Source organism: Pongo pygmaeus, chromosome 19, assembly GCF_028885625.2.
Source record: "Pongo pygmaeus isolate AG05252 chromosome 19, NHGRI_mPonPyg2-v2.0_pri, whole genome shotgun sequence".
Classification (NCBI taxonomy): Eukaryota; Metazoa; Chordata; class Mammalia; order Primates; family Hominidae; genus Pongo; species Pongo pygmaeus.
Genome location: NC_072392.2, coordinates 72,055,906 through 72,074,792, shown reverse-complemented (window position 1 = coordinate 72,074,792; position 18,887 = coordinate 72,055,906). Strand labels below are relative to the sequence as shown.

General features: G+C 41.7%; 1 protein-coding gene across 2 annotated transcripts in view; it reads left to right on the top strand.

The window, feature by feature from the left end:
- Positions 1-2,898: 2,898 nt before the first annotated feature.
- Positions 2,899-18,887, top strand: part of FBXO47 (F-box protein 47) — a 33,217-nt gene continuing 17,228 nt past the window's right edge. Inside the window, exons 1-6 of one of the 2 annotated variants that reach the window (XM_054458055.2) lie at positions 2,899-3,124; positions 7,273-7,479; positions 8,259-8,429; positions 13,139-13,215; positions 15,454-15,531; positions 18,670-18,778. In XM_054458055.2, coding sequence (XP_054314030.2) covers positions 7,278-7,479; positions 8,259-8,429; positions 13,139-13,215; positions 15,454-15,531; positions 18,670-18,778 — 637 coding nt within the window. In that variant the 5' untranslated portion in view covers positions 2,899-3,124; positions 7,273-7,277. The remainder of the gene's footprint in view (positions 3,125-7,272; positions 7,480-8,258; positions 8,430-13,138; positions 13,216-15,453; positions 15,532-18,669; positions 18,779-18,887) is intronic. The other variant, XM_054458057.2, reaches the window with a different exon arrangement.

Sequence of the window (18,887 nt, the reverse complement as noted above, 5' to 3'; positions counted from 1 at the left end):
GAGGATTGCTAGAGGCCAGGAGTTTGAGGTTACAGTAACCTGTGATTGCACCATTGTACTCCAGCCTGGGCAACAGAGTGAGACCTTGTTCCAAAAAGAAAAACAAACATAAGGCTGAGCACAGTGGCTCATACCTGTCATCCTAGCACTTTGGGAGGCAGAGGCGGGCAGATCACCTGAGGTTGGGAGTTCGAGACCAGCCTGACCAACATGGAGAAACCCCATCTCTACTAAAAATACAAAATTAGCCAGGCATGGTGGCGCATGCCTGTAATCCCAGCTACTGGAGAGGCTGAGGCAGGAGAGTTGCTTGAACCTGGGAGGCAGAAGTTGCAGTGAGCCGAGATCGCGCCATTGCACTCCAGTCTGAGCAACAAGAGCGAAACTCCATCAAAAAAAAAAAAAAAAAAAAAGGAGAAGAAGAAGAAAGAAAAGAAAAGACAAAACTCCACTAGAAAAACTCCTCACTTGCATATCTCAGTAAATGGGATTAACTTCTACCCATTTAATGAAGTCAGAAACCTGGGAATTATTCCTGTCTCCTTCCTTTCCCTTCCTTCCACCCATATCCAATCCATTAGGTAAATTCAGTTACTTCTACCACCAAAATATATCTCAAACCCAACCCTCAGATCCACCATTCTAGTCCTGCAACATCCTAACAGATCTTACCCTCCACTCCTAGCCTCATTTATTCTCCACATAAAAGCCAGAGCAATCTTTTAATGATGTAAATCAGATCATAGCACTCTCTGCTTAAAACTCTTCAAGGACTTCCCATGACACTTCCCATGACACTTTGAGTAAAATCTAAATTCTCACCACTAAGGATCGTTGTTTCCATTATGTGCATCTGGCCCACTGCCAACGGGATGATAGTTGGTCAAGGACCTCTAATCAGTGTTGGAGACAGGGGGAAGAAAAAGAATTGTCTGCAGCTGGGCGTGGTAGCACACGCCTGTAAGCCCAGCACTTTGGCAGGCTGACGTGGGTGGATCACCTGAGGTCAGGAGTTCAAGACCAGCCTGGCCAACATGGTGAAACCCCATCTCTACTAAAAAATACAAAAAAAATTAGCTGGGCATGGTGGTGGGTGCCTGTAATCCCAGCTACTTGGGAGGCTGAGGCAGGAGAATCACTTGAATCTGGGAGGTGGAGGTTGCAGTGAGCCAAGATCACACCACTGCACTCCAGCCTGGGAAACAGAGACAGACTTCATCTCAAAAAAAAAAAAAAAAAAAGAATTGGCTGCAAAAGGATACAAAGCCAGGGCTAGGCCCGGTGGCTCACACCTTTAATCCCAACACTTTGGGAGGCAGGCAGATCGCTTGAGCCTCGGAGTTTAAGACCAGCCTGGGCAACATAGCGAAACCCCATCTCTGCTAAAAATACAATGGTGGTGCCCACCTGTGGTCCCAGCTACTGGGTGGCTGAGGCAAGAGAATCACTTCAACCTGGGAGGCAGAGGCTGCAGTGAGCCGAGATCGTGCCACTGCACTCCAGCCTGGGCGACTGAGCAAGACTCTGTCTCAAAAAAAATAAATAAATAAATAAAGGCCGGGAGAGTGGTGGCTCACACCTGTAATCCCAGCACTTTGCAGTGCTGAGGTACGCAGGTCACCTGAGGTCAGGAAAAAAAAAGATACAAAGCCAAAATGGATGAATATTTGTGATTATATAAAATAACAGCATGCCAACTAATCCTAAATTTCCACTTAGTCTTTATGTAGTTCCTTATATATTTTGTGTTGGGTATAATGTAGAATTGATCTGCAAAAGTAGGAGAACCTTTCCCCCATTCCCTCTTCCCTCAGCCCTTCTCCTGACTGGCTCCTTCCCCTCCATCAGTTCTCAAATCGTCATATCAAAGGGACCTTGAGGATCAGTCTATCTAAAGTAGCTCTCTGTCGACACACACACACCCCATCATTCTATCTTATTTCCTCTGTCACGCTGCTCTCACCGGAACTGCTCTCAACATCTGTAGATGCTCTGTCTGTTCATTCTATCTTCCCCATTAGGCTAATAAACTCCATTAAAGCAGGAAACGTATCTGTCTTGTTCTCCGTTCCATCCTTAAGGCCTACTCCTGTGTCCGGAACAGAGCAGGCTTCAATAAATAGTTACAGAATGAATGAAGAAATGAATGAATGAGAATTTAATCTTCTAGCCAGGAGGGCCTAGCTAGAAAGATTTGTCTTGATTCCATCTTGAGAGGATGGAGACACACATCTTCCTTTGATTCTAGACAGATTTATTATTTATGTGTTTATTTAGAGACCGGGAGCGGGGTTGTGTGTGTGTGTGGGGGGGGGTCTCCCTATGTTGCCCAGGCTGGTCTCAAACTCCTGGACTCAAGGGAGCCTCCCGCCTCGGCCTCCCAAAGTGTTGGGATTACAGGCATGAGCCACCGCACCGGCAAGACAGATTTAAAAAGAAATGGCTGGAGGTTTTTTTCTACCAAAAGGTTTGATGAAACCCCTTGTAACTTGCCCTACTGGAGTTAGTGGGGGTGGGAGGGACTCAAAAATAGTCTCAAAACTAGGTGAAGGGAAAGGCAGTGGAGCAGAGACGTGGCTCGCCGCGTTCAGGATCTTGGGCTACACCCTCCCCTCCCCCACACCGTACCGGCTCCAGCCCCTTCTTGTCTTCAGCTTGGAGCGAAGGGTGGCTGAGGCCTGAGTTTGGGTTCCAGGAACCTCGCCCTCGTTAGTTATTCATGAGAAGGAGGGCACCATGGGAGCTGGCTCTCTTGCTATTCATAAGGGGGCGGGGGGGGGGGGGGGGCCTCCTGCCCGCTAGGGCTCCTGGGAAGATCTACAATATTCATGAGGGAGGCGGGCACTACGAGAGCTGAGGCTGCTTGCTATTCATGAGGGGGCGGGCCTCCTTCCCGCGGGGGCTCTTGGGAAGATTCTACAATATTCTAGAGGCCGCGGGGACGCCTGGTGGGTAGGGCTGCAGCTCCGGAGCCTACGGGAGTCTGACCCTCTCGCCTCCTGGCGGGAAGCTCTTGAGGAGATATTTTCTTTTCTAAACACTAAGAAATTTGAGGATGGTGGGGCAAAACGACTAACTCCCACTTTCCTGTGACTGTGTAGCCGGAAAACTGTCAAAATCTGTGGTAAAAGAGGGTTTTTTTTTCCCCAGTATTTTATTGCGATAATTTCATCTTTCATGGACTGAAGGGAGCGAAACATGTACCCCGTGTGGTTTGATTCTCATGTTGACCAGTATGTTCTTTAGGCTTCCCTAGTTTGCGGCTTTGGAGATGTTTTTGGGCAGCTGCCCGACAAACGGGGTGGGGCCCTTACAAGAGTTTTATGTTAAAACAAATCGCTGTGAATGTAGTTTTTATCTTAAAGGTGTGAGGGGCGGGGAGGTTCATCCAATTGAACCCTCAAAACCTTTCACCCGCGGTCAAAATTAGTGGGATAGAACAGGGGGCATGAAACATTTTATTATTATTTAGGGCTGTGATTCTTATTCGCTAGAGGGATGAGCGGAAACCAGAAATAATTTAGGATTATACCTTTAGAATTTTCACAAAAGCTTGCTTTTTCCCCGCGAAACGTCCAGCTCTGAGTGAGGAAAATAAGGAACTATAAGTGGAGACTTGAGTTTTAAAAGAATTTGGGCTTATCATTTTTAAATTTTTATTTATATTTCTTTTAAACACGTATATTGTTCATAGTTGACACAGTGAAGTCCCCGCCTGGTGAGAGTCTTTGAAGAGCCCGCGGGCCCGAGCCTCACTTTCCACATTCCTCAGAGAAACAGGAAGAAGCCAAGGCCGGATTTGTGCTATTGTAATAAAAATGTTTTAAAACACCTACAGTGTTGGCCGGGCGCGGTGGCTCACGCCTGTAATCCCAGCACTTTGGGAGGCCGAGGCAGGCGGATCACGAGGTCAAGAAATCGAGACCGGCCTGGCTAACACGGTGAAACTCCGTCTCTACTCAAAATACAGAAATCAGCTGGGCGTGGGGGCGGGCGCCTGTAGTCCCAGCTACTGGGGAGGCTGAGGCAGGAGAATCGCTTGAACCCGGGAGGCAGAGCTTGCAGTGAGCCGAGATCGCGCCACTGCACTCCAGCCCAGGAGACTGTGCGAAACTCCATCTCAAACAAACAAACAAAACGCCTACTGTGAAAAGTGAAAGTTACAAACAACCTTATGGATTAAACAAATTAAGATGATTTTATTTGGTGGAATGACACACAGCCATTAAAATATGATTACTTGTAGAAGGATATTAGCATGGAAAGAGAATCATTGAAAAAAGCAGATTACAAAGTAGTATATATAGTGATCCCTCTTTTTTGTTAAAAAGAAATATATGTATGTAAAAGTCTGAAATTATATAAACCAAAGTGTTTATAAGTGGACTTAATTTTTTTCTTCTTGTTTAGCTGTATTGTGTAAAGTTGTTATTTGTGTAATTTTTTTTTTTTTTTTTTTTTTTTTTTTTTTTTTTGAGGCAGAGTCTTGCTCTGTCACCCAGGCTGGAGTGCAGTGGCGTGATCTCGGCTCGCTGCAACCTCCGCCTCCCGGGTTCAAGCGATTCTCCTGCCTCAGCCTTCAGAGTAGCTGGGACTACAGTCGCGTGCCACCATGCCCGGCTAATTTTTTTTTTTTTTTTTACTAGAGAAGGGGTTTCACCATGTTAGCCAGGGTGGTCTCGATCTCCTGACCTCGTGTCCCACCGGCCTCAGCCTCCCAAAGTGCTGGGATTAAGGCGTGAGCCACCATGCCCAGCCTATTTGTGTAATTTTAATGATAATTTTAAAATATCTCCTAATTTAAGTGTTCACTGAATACTGACCCCAATCGCTGTGGTATGGTTTCAAAGGAGGTTCAGAGTGTACTTTTCACTAAGCACTAAATTTCTTTGTTATGTTTTCAAATGTGTAACCAATTTTAAATTGATGTAAGTTGATATGTAACATTTCAAGATGTATAAGTAACAATGTTACTTTAGCAATTTGTAGGAAAGGAGAAAATGCATTTTGGCCAGATACAATTATATATCTTTGATGAAAATGTCTTAGTTGTTACTTCAGAAACAAGGAGCCTTCGATTGGAGTTGTAATTATGCGTATATGTATATGTATATATACACAAAAGACATTGTTTTCTGAATTAGAACAATAGAGTGACGCAAAGTCGCTGTGTGGTAAACATGTTTAAATAATTATTTAGTGTAATGGGTGGGCGCGGTGGCTTTCGCCTGTAATCCCAGCACTTTGGGAGGCTGAGGCTGGTGGCTCACCTGAGGTCAGCAGTTCCAGACCAGCCTGACCAACATGGTGAAACCCCGTCTCTACTAAAAATACAGAAATTAGCTGGGTGTGGTAGCACACGCCTGTAATCCCAGCTACTAGTGGTGGCATGCGCCTGTAATCCCAGCTACTTGGGAGGCTGAGGCAGGAGAATCACTTGAACCTGGGAGGCGGAGGTTGCAGTGAGCTGAGATCGCGTCGCGCCACTGCACGCCAGCCCGGGCAGTAGAGCGATAATCCGTCTAAAAAAAAAAAATTATTTAGTGTAAGTGAATAATCAGTGATTTTAATAAGTTGCATTTAATGAGTTTAAGAAATATTTGTCTTTGAAATCAAGATGCGTAGGCCCTTTCTAAGGTTCATCAGTGACTATTATTATTATTGTTATTTTTTGTTGTTTGTTTGTTTTTCGAGACCAAGTCTCACTGTGTTGCCCCAGGCTGGAGTGCAATGGCATGATCTCAGCTCATTGCAACCTCTGCTTGCCGGGTTCAAGCAATTCTCATGCCTCACCCTTCAGATTAGCTGGGCTCACAGCAACCTCTGCCTCCCAGCTTCCAGCAATTCTCCTGCCTCAGTCTCCCAAGTAGCTGGGATTACAGGTGCACACTGCCATCCCTGGCTAATTTTTGTATTTTTTGTAGAGACGGGGTTTCACTATGTTGGCCAGGCTGGTCTCGAACTCCTCACCTCAGATGATCCACCCGCCTTGGCTTCCCAAAGTGCTGGGGTTACAGGAATGAGCCACTGGGCCCGGCCTAATTTTTGTATTTTTAGTAGAGACGGGTTTCACCATGTTGGCCAGGCTGGTCTCAAACTCCTGACCCCAGGTGTTCCACCCACCTCTGCCTCCCAGAGTGCTGAGATTACAGGTGTGAGTCTCTTCGCTCGGCCAGTGGCTATTATTAACAGAAGGTGGAATTGAGGGAAGAATTATTACTATTCATGTATTTATTCTAGTCTTATTAACACACAGTGGGTCATGCCTATAATCCCAGCATTTTGGGAGGCTGAGGTGGGCAGATCACTTGAGCTCAGGAGTTCAAGACGAGGTTGGGCAACACAGGCAGACACTGCCTCCACAAAAACAAATTTTTTTTTACTTTAGCTGGGCATGGTGGCTCTGTACCTGTAGTCCCAGCTACTCAGGAGGCTGAGACAGGAGGATTGTTTGAGCCCAGGAGTTCAAGGCTGCAATGAGCTATTATGCCACTGCACTCCAGCCTGGGCAACAAAGCAAGACTTTGACCAGAAAAAAACAAACAAACAAAAAAACAAAAGAAGAAAGACTTTAATTCACTGCTTATTTGAGTATTATACAGCACATAATTGGTAATAGTAATGCCACCTACTTTTTTGTGTTGGGATTACAGACGTGAGCCACCACACCCAGCCTATATTCTTTTAAAAAGTCAAAATGTTATTGTAGCTTTAAAATTTCATAGTAATGTTTTTCTATTTCTTTAAAACTGAGTACTGACTTTTTTTGTTCGAAACAATAAAAAAAGAAATGAAAATAGAGACTTTAAAACTATTTAAATTTTAGCTGTAATAAAGTAAGTGGGGCCAGGCTCAGTAGTTCATGCCTGTAATCCCAGCACTTTGGGAGGCTGAGGAGGGCAGATCACCTGAGGTCAGGAGTTCGAGACCTTCCTGGCCAACATGGTGAAACCCCGTCTCTACTAAAAATACAAAATTAGCTGGGCATGGTGGCACATGACTGTAATCCCAGCTACTCAGGAGGCTGAAGCAGAAGAACCACTTGAACTCGGGAGGTGGAGGTTGCAGTGAGCCGAGATTATGCCATTGCACTCCAGCCTGGGCAACAGAGCAAGACTCCGTCTCAAAAAAAAACCAAAAATCTTTTGTAAATACAGAGAAACAGCTATTGCATATCATACTATCAACCTCTTCGTTTAAAAAAAAAAAAATGCTCTTTCTTGCTTTAATTTCTTTTCTTTCTTGTCTCTTGTACTTTGTTTTTCTGACCAGGATAAATGTATGAGACAAGAAGAAGAATGGCATCCAGAATAAATACCAATTTCACTTTGATTCCCAACCAGAAACTTAGACGTAGTAATCGTCAAACCAGCTGTTATTCCAAGACCCTTGGCTCAGGCTTTCAACCCACATCAACATTTGGAAATTTTAAAGCCTTACCGTTGGAAATATTCCAGATAATTCTAAAATATTTGTCAGGTGAGGTTTGGGAACTTATGAATAGCCTACACAAGACAATAGAGTATTTTAATTTTTCCCGAGAACTAGTTTGTCATCTTGGGCCCTACTAAAATGTTAATGACATTCATATTAAGTTTAAGTGTTTATTTTCTAAAGTTTCATTATTGTCAGGTAAGGAGTACAATGAGAAAGCACAATACTTAAATTATTATTATTATTATTATTATTTTTTTTTTTTTAGATGGAGTTTTGCTCTTGTTGCCTAAGATGGAGTGCAGTGGCATAATCTCGGCTCACCGCAACCTCCACTTCCTGGGTTCAAGCTATTCTCCTGCTTCAGCTTCCCGAGTAGCTGGCATGCACCACCATGCCTGGATAATTTTGTATTTTTAGTAGAAACGGAGTTTCTCTATGTTGGTCAGTCTGGTCTCGAACTCCTGACCTCAAGTGATCTGCCCGCCTCGGCCTCCCAAAGTGCTGGGATTACAGGCGTGAGTCACTGCACCTAGCCCTAAGTTAATTTTTTTAAATCTTCCTTTGAACAGAGCAGTACTTAAACTCTTGAAAACATGCCTGTAATTATGACATAGTACCTTGATTGGTAAATCCAAACATGTCTCTAATTCATTGAGAACCGGATTTTAAACAATTTTAAGGTTTTTCCCTTTTTTCCCAATGGGATGATGATAGTGATAGTGGTGATGATTGAGTTAACCTGTAAGTTAATAGACTGTGTTAATAGTGATGTTCTTGCATTTAAGCCATTGATACATACACATATATATTTCTTTTGGTAGTGAAGGATATCAGCATGCTAAGCATGGTGTCCAAAACAGTCAGCCAACACATTATTAATTATATCTCAACCTCATCAGGGAGCAAAAGACTTTTACTACAGGACTTTCATAACCTTGAGCTGCCTGACGGGAGACAAGACTCTGCTATACTGGAGCACTACAGATCTCTAGGTAACTTATGTAATGAGAATTGCAACAAGTAAAGAACTGTGCTTAATTAAGAGAAACTTAGTATACAATTCTGTAAGGCCAGTAGGAAATGGAATATATTCCAAAATATGCCTGTTTCTATGATGTTTTTACTCTTTAGTGTGAGAACACTCCCTTAACCAGTTATCTTTAAAGGTGAGAAAATGCATTTTGATGTAAAGTGTCAATTCTTGAGATTTCATATAGATACAATGTCACCTATGCTTAACGTCTACTGGCTTATCGGTTTAGGAAATTGATGTATTTTCTATGCGTCACTTTCTGTGGATCGAGTGAGTTTTATCTCTTTATCTCTTTTCCCTTTCAACCATAATCTAGTCCTTTAAAATAGAAATTTAAACACATTATTATGGAAGATTATTTATCCTCTCAGTAGAAACTATGTTTTTTTAAGTACATTTACTATTAAGTCACTAAGCTATAATTAAACTGACCTTATCAAAGCAAATTCTGTATAATCTTTGTTCCTTAATTTATAATCATTTATGCCTTTTACTCCATTCATTGATTTTATTGTCTGTGAGAGTGCTGAAGTAAAATTGTAATTTTGACTTGACTTAATAACACCGATTTAATTATGAAACCACTTTATAATTCATCAAAGCGTGGCAATAAAACCAAATATCAAGATGGTGTGATTTAAATAAAGGCATAACAGTAAGTTAAGTGAATACTGCCTTTTAGTAGCCCAAGGATGCTTAGATTTAAGATAATAAGAATATGTGGATATGTAAATACATCAAAATGTATTTGATGATTACCTGTGTATTTAATAAGACCAAATGAAAGAAAAGTATCTGATCTGATTACAGTGTTGTTGGTTTCAGTATTTATGATTAGGCTTAGTAAAGCCTGTAACAGAATATGGAAACTACTTTTTCCTACTTCTCATTATAAATATAATTTTTCGGCTGGCTGCGGTGGCTCACACCTGTAATCTCAGCACTTTGAGAGACCGAGGCAGGAAGATCACCTGAGGTCAGGAGTTCAAGACAACTCTGGCCAACATGATGAAACCCTGTCTCTACTAAAAATACGAAAATTAGCCGGGCATGGTGGCACATGCCTGTATTCTCAGCTACTTAGGAGGCTGAGGCAGGAGAATTGCTTGAACCCAGGAGATGGCGGTTGCAGTGAGCCGAGGTCACGCCACTGCACTCCAGCCTAGGTGACAAAGCGAAACTCCATCTCAAAAAAAAAAAAAAAAAAGAAGAGAAAGAATTATTTTTAATTCATCATTAGTTGTAGAGGAAGTGGTACCTGGGTAATACAGTAGAGCTTATACTTTGGTTTTGATCTGAAAGAAATTTTTCTCCCTGATCAAGTCTCAATTGCTTAAACTAACAAAAACACTAAGACAATTTATATGTATAATTCAGTAAAAAGTACAAATATGTATTGATCTTAATAGCTTTTTTAAATGGTTTTATTCATGTAAGGACTTCAACTTTCTATTTAATTTTGATGCAAACACTTGATTTATGACTAATTCTTTAAGTAAATGTTTGATATACTTACCATTTTCTCATGTTGTCATTCTTACCTGATCTATTATTGTTTTCACTATTTTTTTTTTGAGATGGGATCTTGCAGTGTTGCCCAGGCTGGCCCATACTCCTGGGCACAATCGATCCTCCTGCCTCAGTCTCCTGAGTATCTGAAACTACAGGCATGTGTGACTGCATCCAGCCTTATTTTCAGACATTAAAATAAGATTTTCAGAATGGTGTGCTTTGGGCCGGGCACAGTGGCTCATGCCTGTAATCCCAGCACTTTGGAAACCCGAGGTGGGAGGATCGCTTGAGCCCAGGAGTTCAAGACCAGCCTGAGAAACACAGGGAGGTCCCCATTTATACAAAAAATTAAAAAATTATCTGGGCATGGTGGCCCAGCTGAAAGCTGAAAAAAGTCATGAAGTTCAGGTATATATTTTCCTACCATATATCTTATTTTTAGTTTGAGGACATTTGCCTTCATAGGAATGTTAACAGTGTATTACCATTTTAGGAAAATAGAAAGTTTAAAGTTAGAGGAAACAAATTAGGGGACAAAACCTGTTGTCCCAGCTACTCAAGATGCTAAGGTGGGAGGGTTACTTGAGCCCCAGAGGTCGAGGCTGAAGTGAGTCCATTGTGAAAATCCACTCTGGCTTTGGCAACAGAGTGAGACCCTGTCTCATATTCATATACACACAGACACACAGACACACACACACACACACACACACACACACACAAAATGCTTTGAAGAATAATTTTCTTTTTTTTTTTTTTTTTTTTTTTTTTGAGGCAGAGTCTCACTCTGTTGCCCAGACTGGAGTGCAATGGCACAACCTCGGCTCACTGCAACCTCTGCCTCCTGGGTTCAAGCAATTCTCGTGCCTCAGCATCTCCAGTAACTGGGATTACAGGCATGCACCACCATGCCTAGCTAATTTTTGTATTAGTAGAGACAGGGTTTCACTATGTTGGCCAGGCTGGTCTCGAACTCCTGTCCTCAAGTGATCTGCCCTCCTCAGCCTCCCAAAGTACTGGGATTACAGGCATGAGCCACCATACTTGGCCAATTATAAATTTTAATTTGTTTCTTCATATAAAACAGAGCAGATGGCCAATGTGGAAAGAACATTACATCTGACTCTATTTAGGGACGAACTTTAAAAAAGTTCGTCCCTAAAGGGTATAGCAGAGCACATGTGGTTTTTTTTTTTGGTTTTTTTTTTTTTTTTTTTTTTTAACAGCCAGTATTGGGTTTATGGTAAGTTGTAATCCTTAAAAATAGGAGTTTTATATTAGGCAATCAGCATACCAAAATAAGGCTGGATGCAGTCACGTGTGCCTGTAGTCCCAGGTACTCAGGAGGCTGAGGCAGGAGGATCAATTGTGCCCAGGAGTAGAATTCTAAGGATTAATGCCTGGAATTCCTTAGTTATGATATGCTGTGAAACTGGATACCAAAGTATGAAGGGAAAGAACTCAGCTTAAAAACCAAACACTGAAAAATGTCTTTTTTTTCTTTTCCCTTAGTTGTCAAGTATGAAAAATGTCTTTTTATATACAAAAATAAAGAGAGTTTTTGTTCAAAACTCAATTCTGTTCATGTGTTACTCAAACATAGCAACTTCTAAAAATAAGTTAGACTCCTATAGATTCTTCAGAATTATATAAAGTAATTATAATCTTATGTAAAAACGTAAATACAAAGAAGATGAAAGCTGAAAAAAGTCATGAGGTTCAGGTATATATTTTCCTACCATATATCTTATTTTTAGTTTGAGGACATTTGCCCTCATAGGAATGTTAACAATGTATGGCCATTTTAGGAAAATAGAACGTTTAAAGTTAGAGGAAACAAATCACACACTTCCTGTCACTGTAGCTCAAGTTACACATCTCACTGAGAAATTGAGGAGTTTTTTTTTTTCTTTTTAAAGTATCTGTATACAAAATCCTATACATTCTTAGCATGCAAGTCCCATAAAAGGATATCTTAGAAGGAAGAGATAGATATTTCATCCTAACTGGATACTTTCTGTGTGGAAAAAAAAAATCTAGCTTCTGAAATTTTAAGTAGTTATGACTTAAATTTTTGTATTTGGAGAGAGGGATGCACAACCTGTTTTCTCGGCCCAGTGCAATTTAATCCCAGTGCTTTGGGAGGTCAAGGTGGAAGGATTACTTGAACCCAGGAGTTTGAGACCAGCCTGAGCAGCAAAGCAAGACCCTGTCTCTACGCAAAAAAATGTTTTTTAAAAATTAGCTGGGCTTGGGCCGGGCATGGTGGCTCACACCTGTAATCCCAGAACTTTGGGAGGCCGAGGCAGGCGGATCATGAGGTCAAGAGATCAAGACCATACTGGCCAACATGGTGAAACCTCGTCACTAAAAATACATAAATTAGCTGATCGTGGCGGTGTGCACTTGTAGTCCCAGCTACTCGGGAGGCTGAGGCAGGAGAATCACTTGAACCTGGGAGGTGGAGGTTGCGGTGAGCGGAGATGACGCCACTGCACTTCATCCTGGTGACAGAACGAGACTTTGTATCAAGAAAAATAAAATAAAATTAGCTGGGCTTGGTGGCACACGCCTGTGGTCCTAGCTACTTGGGAGGCTGAAGTGGGAGGATCACTGGAGCCCACAAGGTCGAGACAGCAGTGAGCCATGATGGCATGGCACTGCACTTCAGCCTGGGCGACAGAGTAAGACCTTGTCTCAAAAAAAAAAAAAAGAAATCTGTTTTCTCATTCTTTTCATGTTTTAGATTAACAACTCTTAAAACATTTTCCTTTGTGGACATAAGGTTAATTTCAAGAGATATTGAAATCTCTTTTCTATGGAATAAAGACAAAATAAAATTTCTCTAGTACGTCTTTGTCTTATTGTATCTTTTATACTCTATGTATTTTTCCATGTGTCCTATAGTAGCAATTTAACAATTTTTTGGAAGATTTTATGCCAAGGCCTCTTAGATGAGCATCAGAGTCACTTGGTAAATACCATAAATGGAAAGTGTTTTGCACCCTTCCTCCCAAACTTTCTCTTAGAAATCATATCAACTCATAGTCCACTGTGATATACCATATTTGACTTTCAGGAAACATTATTCTGTGCTCTATTGATGTTCTTAATTGTATTGTTGTCATTTTTTCTTATGTCTCTTTACTTTCTTAGGTCTACTGTTTAAAAGATGCACATTGCTGCTACCCACCAAGGAAAGGCTAAAATACATTCACAAGATACTCACAGAAGTAAGATCATACTTCTAAATTAGTTTACAATCTTGATATCCAGTAAAGATATTTTATTATTATCTTATGCTCATTTTACTCTGTATTAGTAGAATTTCATGAATTAGCACTAAAAAATTGATTTATTATAATCTAATACTCTACCAAGTACTTAGAGATTATATAATGTCGAAATGTAGTAATCTTTCACTTGTTATAAAACAATTTTCATATATAACTAAGCACATCATTCAAGTTTATTAGGTTTCTCAGAGTATAAAGTATATTTTATACCACATACAAATCCTAAGGAAGTTTTAAAATAGTGATTTAGATATTGTATTAAAGTGAAATAATTTCTGAATTTTGAAATTTTATTTAAATGTATAGAAACATAGGAAAATATTTTTAATATATAAAAGACAAACATTTTATGATAATAGGCTTAGAAATGTGTATTAATATGTTTGGGCATATTCTCTTTATAAGACTCAGTTTTATATACAAATCCAAGCATACGTCCAACCCTTGATGGTTCAGTTCTACACTCAGTGGTATCTGCTATTTCTGAAACACTGACTTTTTCTTTTTCTTTTTTTTTTTTTTGTTGAGACGGAGTCTCGCTCTTGTCACCCAGGCTGGAGTGCAGCGGCATGATCTCGGCTCACTGCAACCTCCACCTCCTGGGTTCAAGCTATTCTCCTGCCTCAGCCTCCTGAGTAGCTGGGATTACAGGCACCCACCACCTCACCTGGCTAAGTTTTGTACTTTTAGTAGAGACGAGGTTTTGCCCTGTTGAACAGTCTGGTCTCGAATTCCAGACCTCAGATGATCTGCCCACCTTGGCCTCCCAAAGTGCTGGGATTACAGGCATGAGCCACCTTGCCCGGCCAACTTTTTCATGTCAGCATTTGCATTGAGTTCTGGTCTATATTATTATAGCAGCTTCCCAGATGACCTTTCTGTCATCCAATTAATTACTCCCCAAACCGTTGTGTATGCTGAATTAAGATTATACTTCCTAAAGCATGACATTCATAAATATAACTTTTTTTTTTTTGAGACGGAGTCTCACTCTGTCCCCCAGGCTGGAGTGCAGTGACGCGATCTCGGCTCACTGCAAGCTCCGCCTCCCGGGTTCACGCCATTCTCCTGACTCAGCCTCCCGAGTAGCTGGGATTACAGGCGTGTGCCACCACACCCGGCTAATTTTTTTTTTTTTTTTTTTTTTTGGAGATGGAGTCTCGCTCTGCCGCCCAGGCTGGAGTGCAATGGCACGATCTCAGCTCGGTGTAACCTCCGCCTCCCAGATTCAAGCAATTCTCCTGCCTCAGCCTTCCAAGTAGCTAGGATTACAGGCGTGTGCCACCACGCCCAGCAAATTTTTGTATTTTTAGTACAGACGGGGTTTCACCATGTTGGTCAGGCTGATCTTGAACTCCTGACCTCGTGATCCGCCCACCTTGGCCTCCCAAAGTGCTAGGATTACAGGCATGAAACCCCATCTCTACTAAACTGGCAAAAGGTTTTATACAAGAAGTTATAAAACATGGTGAAACCCCGTCTCTACTAAAAGTACAACAATTAGCCAGGCCTGGTGGTGTCTGTAATTCCAGCTACTTGGGAGGCTAAGGCATGAGAATCGCTTGAAATTGGGAGGCGGAGGCTTCAGTGAGCCAAAATCATGCCACTGCACTCCAGCCTGGGTGACAGACAAAGACTCCATCATAAAAAATAAAAATAAAAAATTATTATTATTAAATAAATTGTGAACTCCTTGAGAGTAGAGACTTTTTTTTTTTTTTGAGATGGAGTCTCACTCTGTCACCCAGGCTGGAGTGCCGTGGCGCGGTCTCGACTCACTGCCAGCTCCGCCTCCCGGGTTCATGCCATTCTCCTGCCTCAGCTTCCTGAGTAGCTGGGACTACAGGTGCCCACTACCACACCCAGCTAATTTTTGTGTATTTTTAGTAGAGATGGGGTTTCACCATGTTAGCCAGGATGGTCTCGATCTCCTGACCTCGTGATCCGCCTGCCTCGGCCTCCCAAAGTGCTGGGATTACAGGCGTGAGCCACCGTGCGCGGCCGAGACTTTTATACTACTTTTATAATCCCCACCTATGTAACCAATGTTGATCAGAATAGGTGCTGAAAAAATTCTTGCTTATTTCCATCAAATTTGAATGTCAAACCATTGTTCCACCATTGTCAAACTATAGTTTCACTGACAAGGAGGTATTAACATTGTTCTCTTTACAGGTTTCCTGCTTTAAATTCAATGGCTGCGCAGCTCCTATGCAGTGTTTAGGATTAACATGTTATGGCATGTTTTTACAGGTACATTTTTTTAAATCAGAGAAGAAAAGGGATACCTTTGGAACTGATAAAAAATAGAATATCCAGTCTCTCTTTTCATAGGTTAATAAAGTTATAATAATCTTAAGAAGAGCAAAATAAAGATTTGAGAATGTATTAATCTAATAGTGTTTGCTATCTCAGATTTTTGTTTTGAGTTTCTCAGTGGTAAAAAATGTTTGACATTTATTTATCCCCCAAACCATTCTATATGCTGAATGAAGGTTACTCCTCCTGAAGAATTGGTGTCCTCAAAGTTTCTACTAGTTGTAAAGATTAGAAATATTATGGGATGATGTGTGTACATGTGTGTATCTGTATTTATCTATACAATGAGTTTAGTCTTGGGCTAGTTGTTTAAGGTGTGATATTAGTAATCGGTTGTATTATTTCAAGAACATTTTGACTAATCTTTTATTGTAAACAAAGAAGATAACTAGCGTTTATTCAGCTTACTATGTGCCAAACATTGTTCTAAGCAGTTTACATGTATTGACTAATATATTTTTATGTATTTTTCTTTTTTTTTTGAGACGGAGTCTTACTCTGTCACCCAGGCTGGAGTGCAATGGCATGATCTTGGCTCACTGCAACCTCCGCCTCCCAGGTTCAAGCGATTCTCCTGCCTCAGCCTCCTGAGTAGCTGGGATTACAGGCGCCCACCACCACACCTGGCTAATTATTTGTTTGTATTTTTAGTAGAGACAGGGTTTCACCATGTTGGTCAGGCTGGTCTCGAACTCCTGACCTCAAGCAGTCCACCCACCTCGGCCTCCCAAAGTGCTGAGATTACAGGCGTGAGCGACCACACCCAACAACATGTATTAACTAATTTAAATTTACAACAACCTTGTGAGGCAGGCACTGCACCTGTAAGAATCTTGCTGTGCTCAGCCTACCAACCACCAACTCCTACTCACCCAGATCCCAGGGGTCTAAGCCCTCCTACTAGTCTTCTTCCAAGACAGATTTTTCTTATTTAATTTTGTTTTTTACTTACTTCTTTCTTTCTTTGGGACATGTAATACCTATGTATGTATTCTTGTACAATTCCAAGGGTACAAAATGTATAAAGTAAAAAGTTAGTCTCTCTCCTTGTCCACTGAGTTTCCTTCACCAGAAATAATCAGTTATCAGTTTCTTGTATGTCCTTCCACAGGGAATAAGATTAGTTTTTATTAATTAATTAATTAATTTTTGAGGCAGAGTCTCGCTCTCTCGCCCAGGCTGGAGTGCAGTGGCACGATCTCGGCTCACTGCAGCCTCCACCTCCCAGGTTCAAGCAATTCTCCTGCCTCAGCCTCCCAAATAGGTGGGATTACAAGTATGTGCTACCACACCCAGCTAATTTTTGTATTTTTAATAGAGACAAGTTTTTGCCATGTTGGTCAGGCTGGTCTCAAATTCCTGACCTCAGGTGATCTGCCCACCTCAGCCTCCCAAAGTGCTGGAATTACAGACGTTAGCCACCACGACTGGCCAGATTGATTTTTTTTTTCTTTTTTGAGACGGAGTCTCGCTCTGTCACCCAGGCTGGAGTGCAGTGGCACGGTTTCAGCTCACTGCACCCTCGGCCTCCAGAGTTCAAGTGATTCTCCTGCCTCAGCCTCCCAAGTAGGTGGGATTACAGGGGCCTGCCACCACACCTAGATATTGTGTGTGTGTGTGTGTGGTTTTTTTTTTAGTAGAGACAGGGTTTCACCATGTTGGCCAGGCTGGTTTCAAACTCCTGACCTCAAGTGATCCACTTGCCTCGGCCTCCCAAAGTGCTAGGATTACAGGCATGAGCTGCTGTGCCCAGCCAATGAAAGTTTTTTGGTTGTTCACATTCAAAAGTCATAAATAGCCAGGCACAGTTGCTCACACCTGTAATTCCAGCACTTTGGGAGGCTGAGGCAGGCCGATCACCTGAGGTCACGAGTTCAAGACCAGTCTGGCCAACATGACAAAACCCCATCTCTACCAAAAAAAAAAAAAAAAAAAAAGTCATAAATAAATGCTCAGAATTGTCACATTGAAATTGGATCATTCTCATTTATAAGCAATATCATAAATGACAACTGGGGGGGGGGTGGTCAAAGGGGTTCTACTCTAGTCTTAAAGCCACAGCATGGTTGTAAGTGAGATATCTAAACTGTGTTCAGGGTTTTAGTTATTTGCCTCACCTTGTCAAAGTTCAGGATTCAGTACCATTTAAACCTTCTCAAACAAACAATAAAAAAGTTCTCTCCATTGCACTCCAGCCTGGGCAACATAGTGAGATTCCATCTCAAAAAAAAAAAAAAGTTCTCTGAAAAGATACTTCCTTTCCAACCAAAAAGAAACTGGATTTTGGAGCTTTCCATGTTTTATTTATATAAATTTGTTATTAATTTGACTGTTCCATAATGGGTAAAAATTGCACATCACCTTGACCATGTGCTAAAAACAGTTACACTCATAAGGCAGTAGTGACTTACGTTGTTTTTGTTTTGTTTTGTTTTGTTTTTGAGACGGAGTCTCTCTCTGTTGCCCAGGTTGGAGTGCAGTGGCGCAATCTCGGCTCACCGCAACCTCCACTCAGGGATCAAGTGATTCTCCTGTCAGCCTCTCAAGTAGCTGGGACTACAGGTGCATGCCACTGCGCCCAGCTAATTTTTTGTATTTTTAATAGGGATGGGGTTTCACCATGTTAGCCAGGATGGTCTCAATCTCCTGACCTTGTGATCTGCACGCCTTGGCCTCCCAAAGTACTGAGATTACAGGTGTGAGCCACCATGCCCGGCCTGTTTTGTTTGTTTTTTGTGACAGAGCTTTGCTCTTGTCGCCCAGGCTGGAATGCAGTGGCATGATCTCGTCTCACTGCAACCTCCGCCTCCCAGGTTCAAGCAATTCTGACAGCCTCTCGAGTAGCTGGGATTACAGGTGCCCGCCACCACACCTGGCTAATTTTTGTACTTTTAGTAGAGACAAGGTTTTACTATGTTGTCCAGGCTGGTCTCAAACTCCTGACTGCAGGTGATCCGCCCACCTTGGCCTCCCAAAGCGTTGGGATTACAGGCGTGAGCCACCATGCCTGGTGTGACTTACGTTTTGACTTGATAGTCTGAATATCCGCAATGTTTTCTTTATTTTCCTCAGACCTTAACAGCAGGTTGGGATGAACTTGAGTGCCATCGTGTTTATAATTTCTTATGCGAACTGACTAATCTCTGCCGCAAGATGCAAATGGCTGTCTGCAGCAAACCAGGTAAAAAATTGTAATTTACATATAATATACAGAGATTAAAATAGAAAAAATAAACAGAGTTTTAAAAATGTAATTAAAAGTAATTTGGGCCAGATGTGGTGGCTCATGC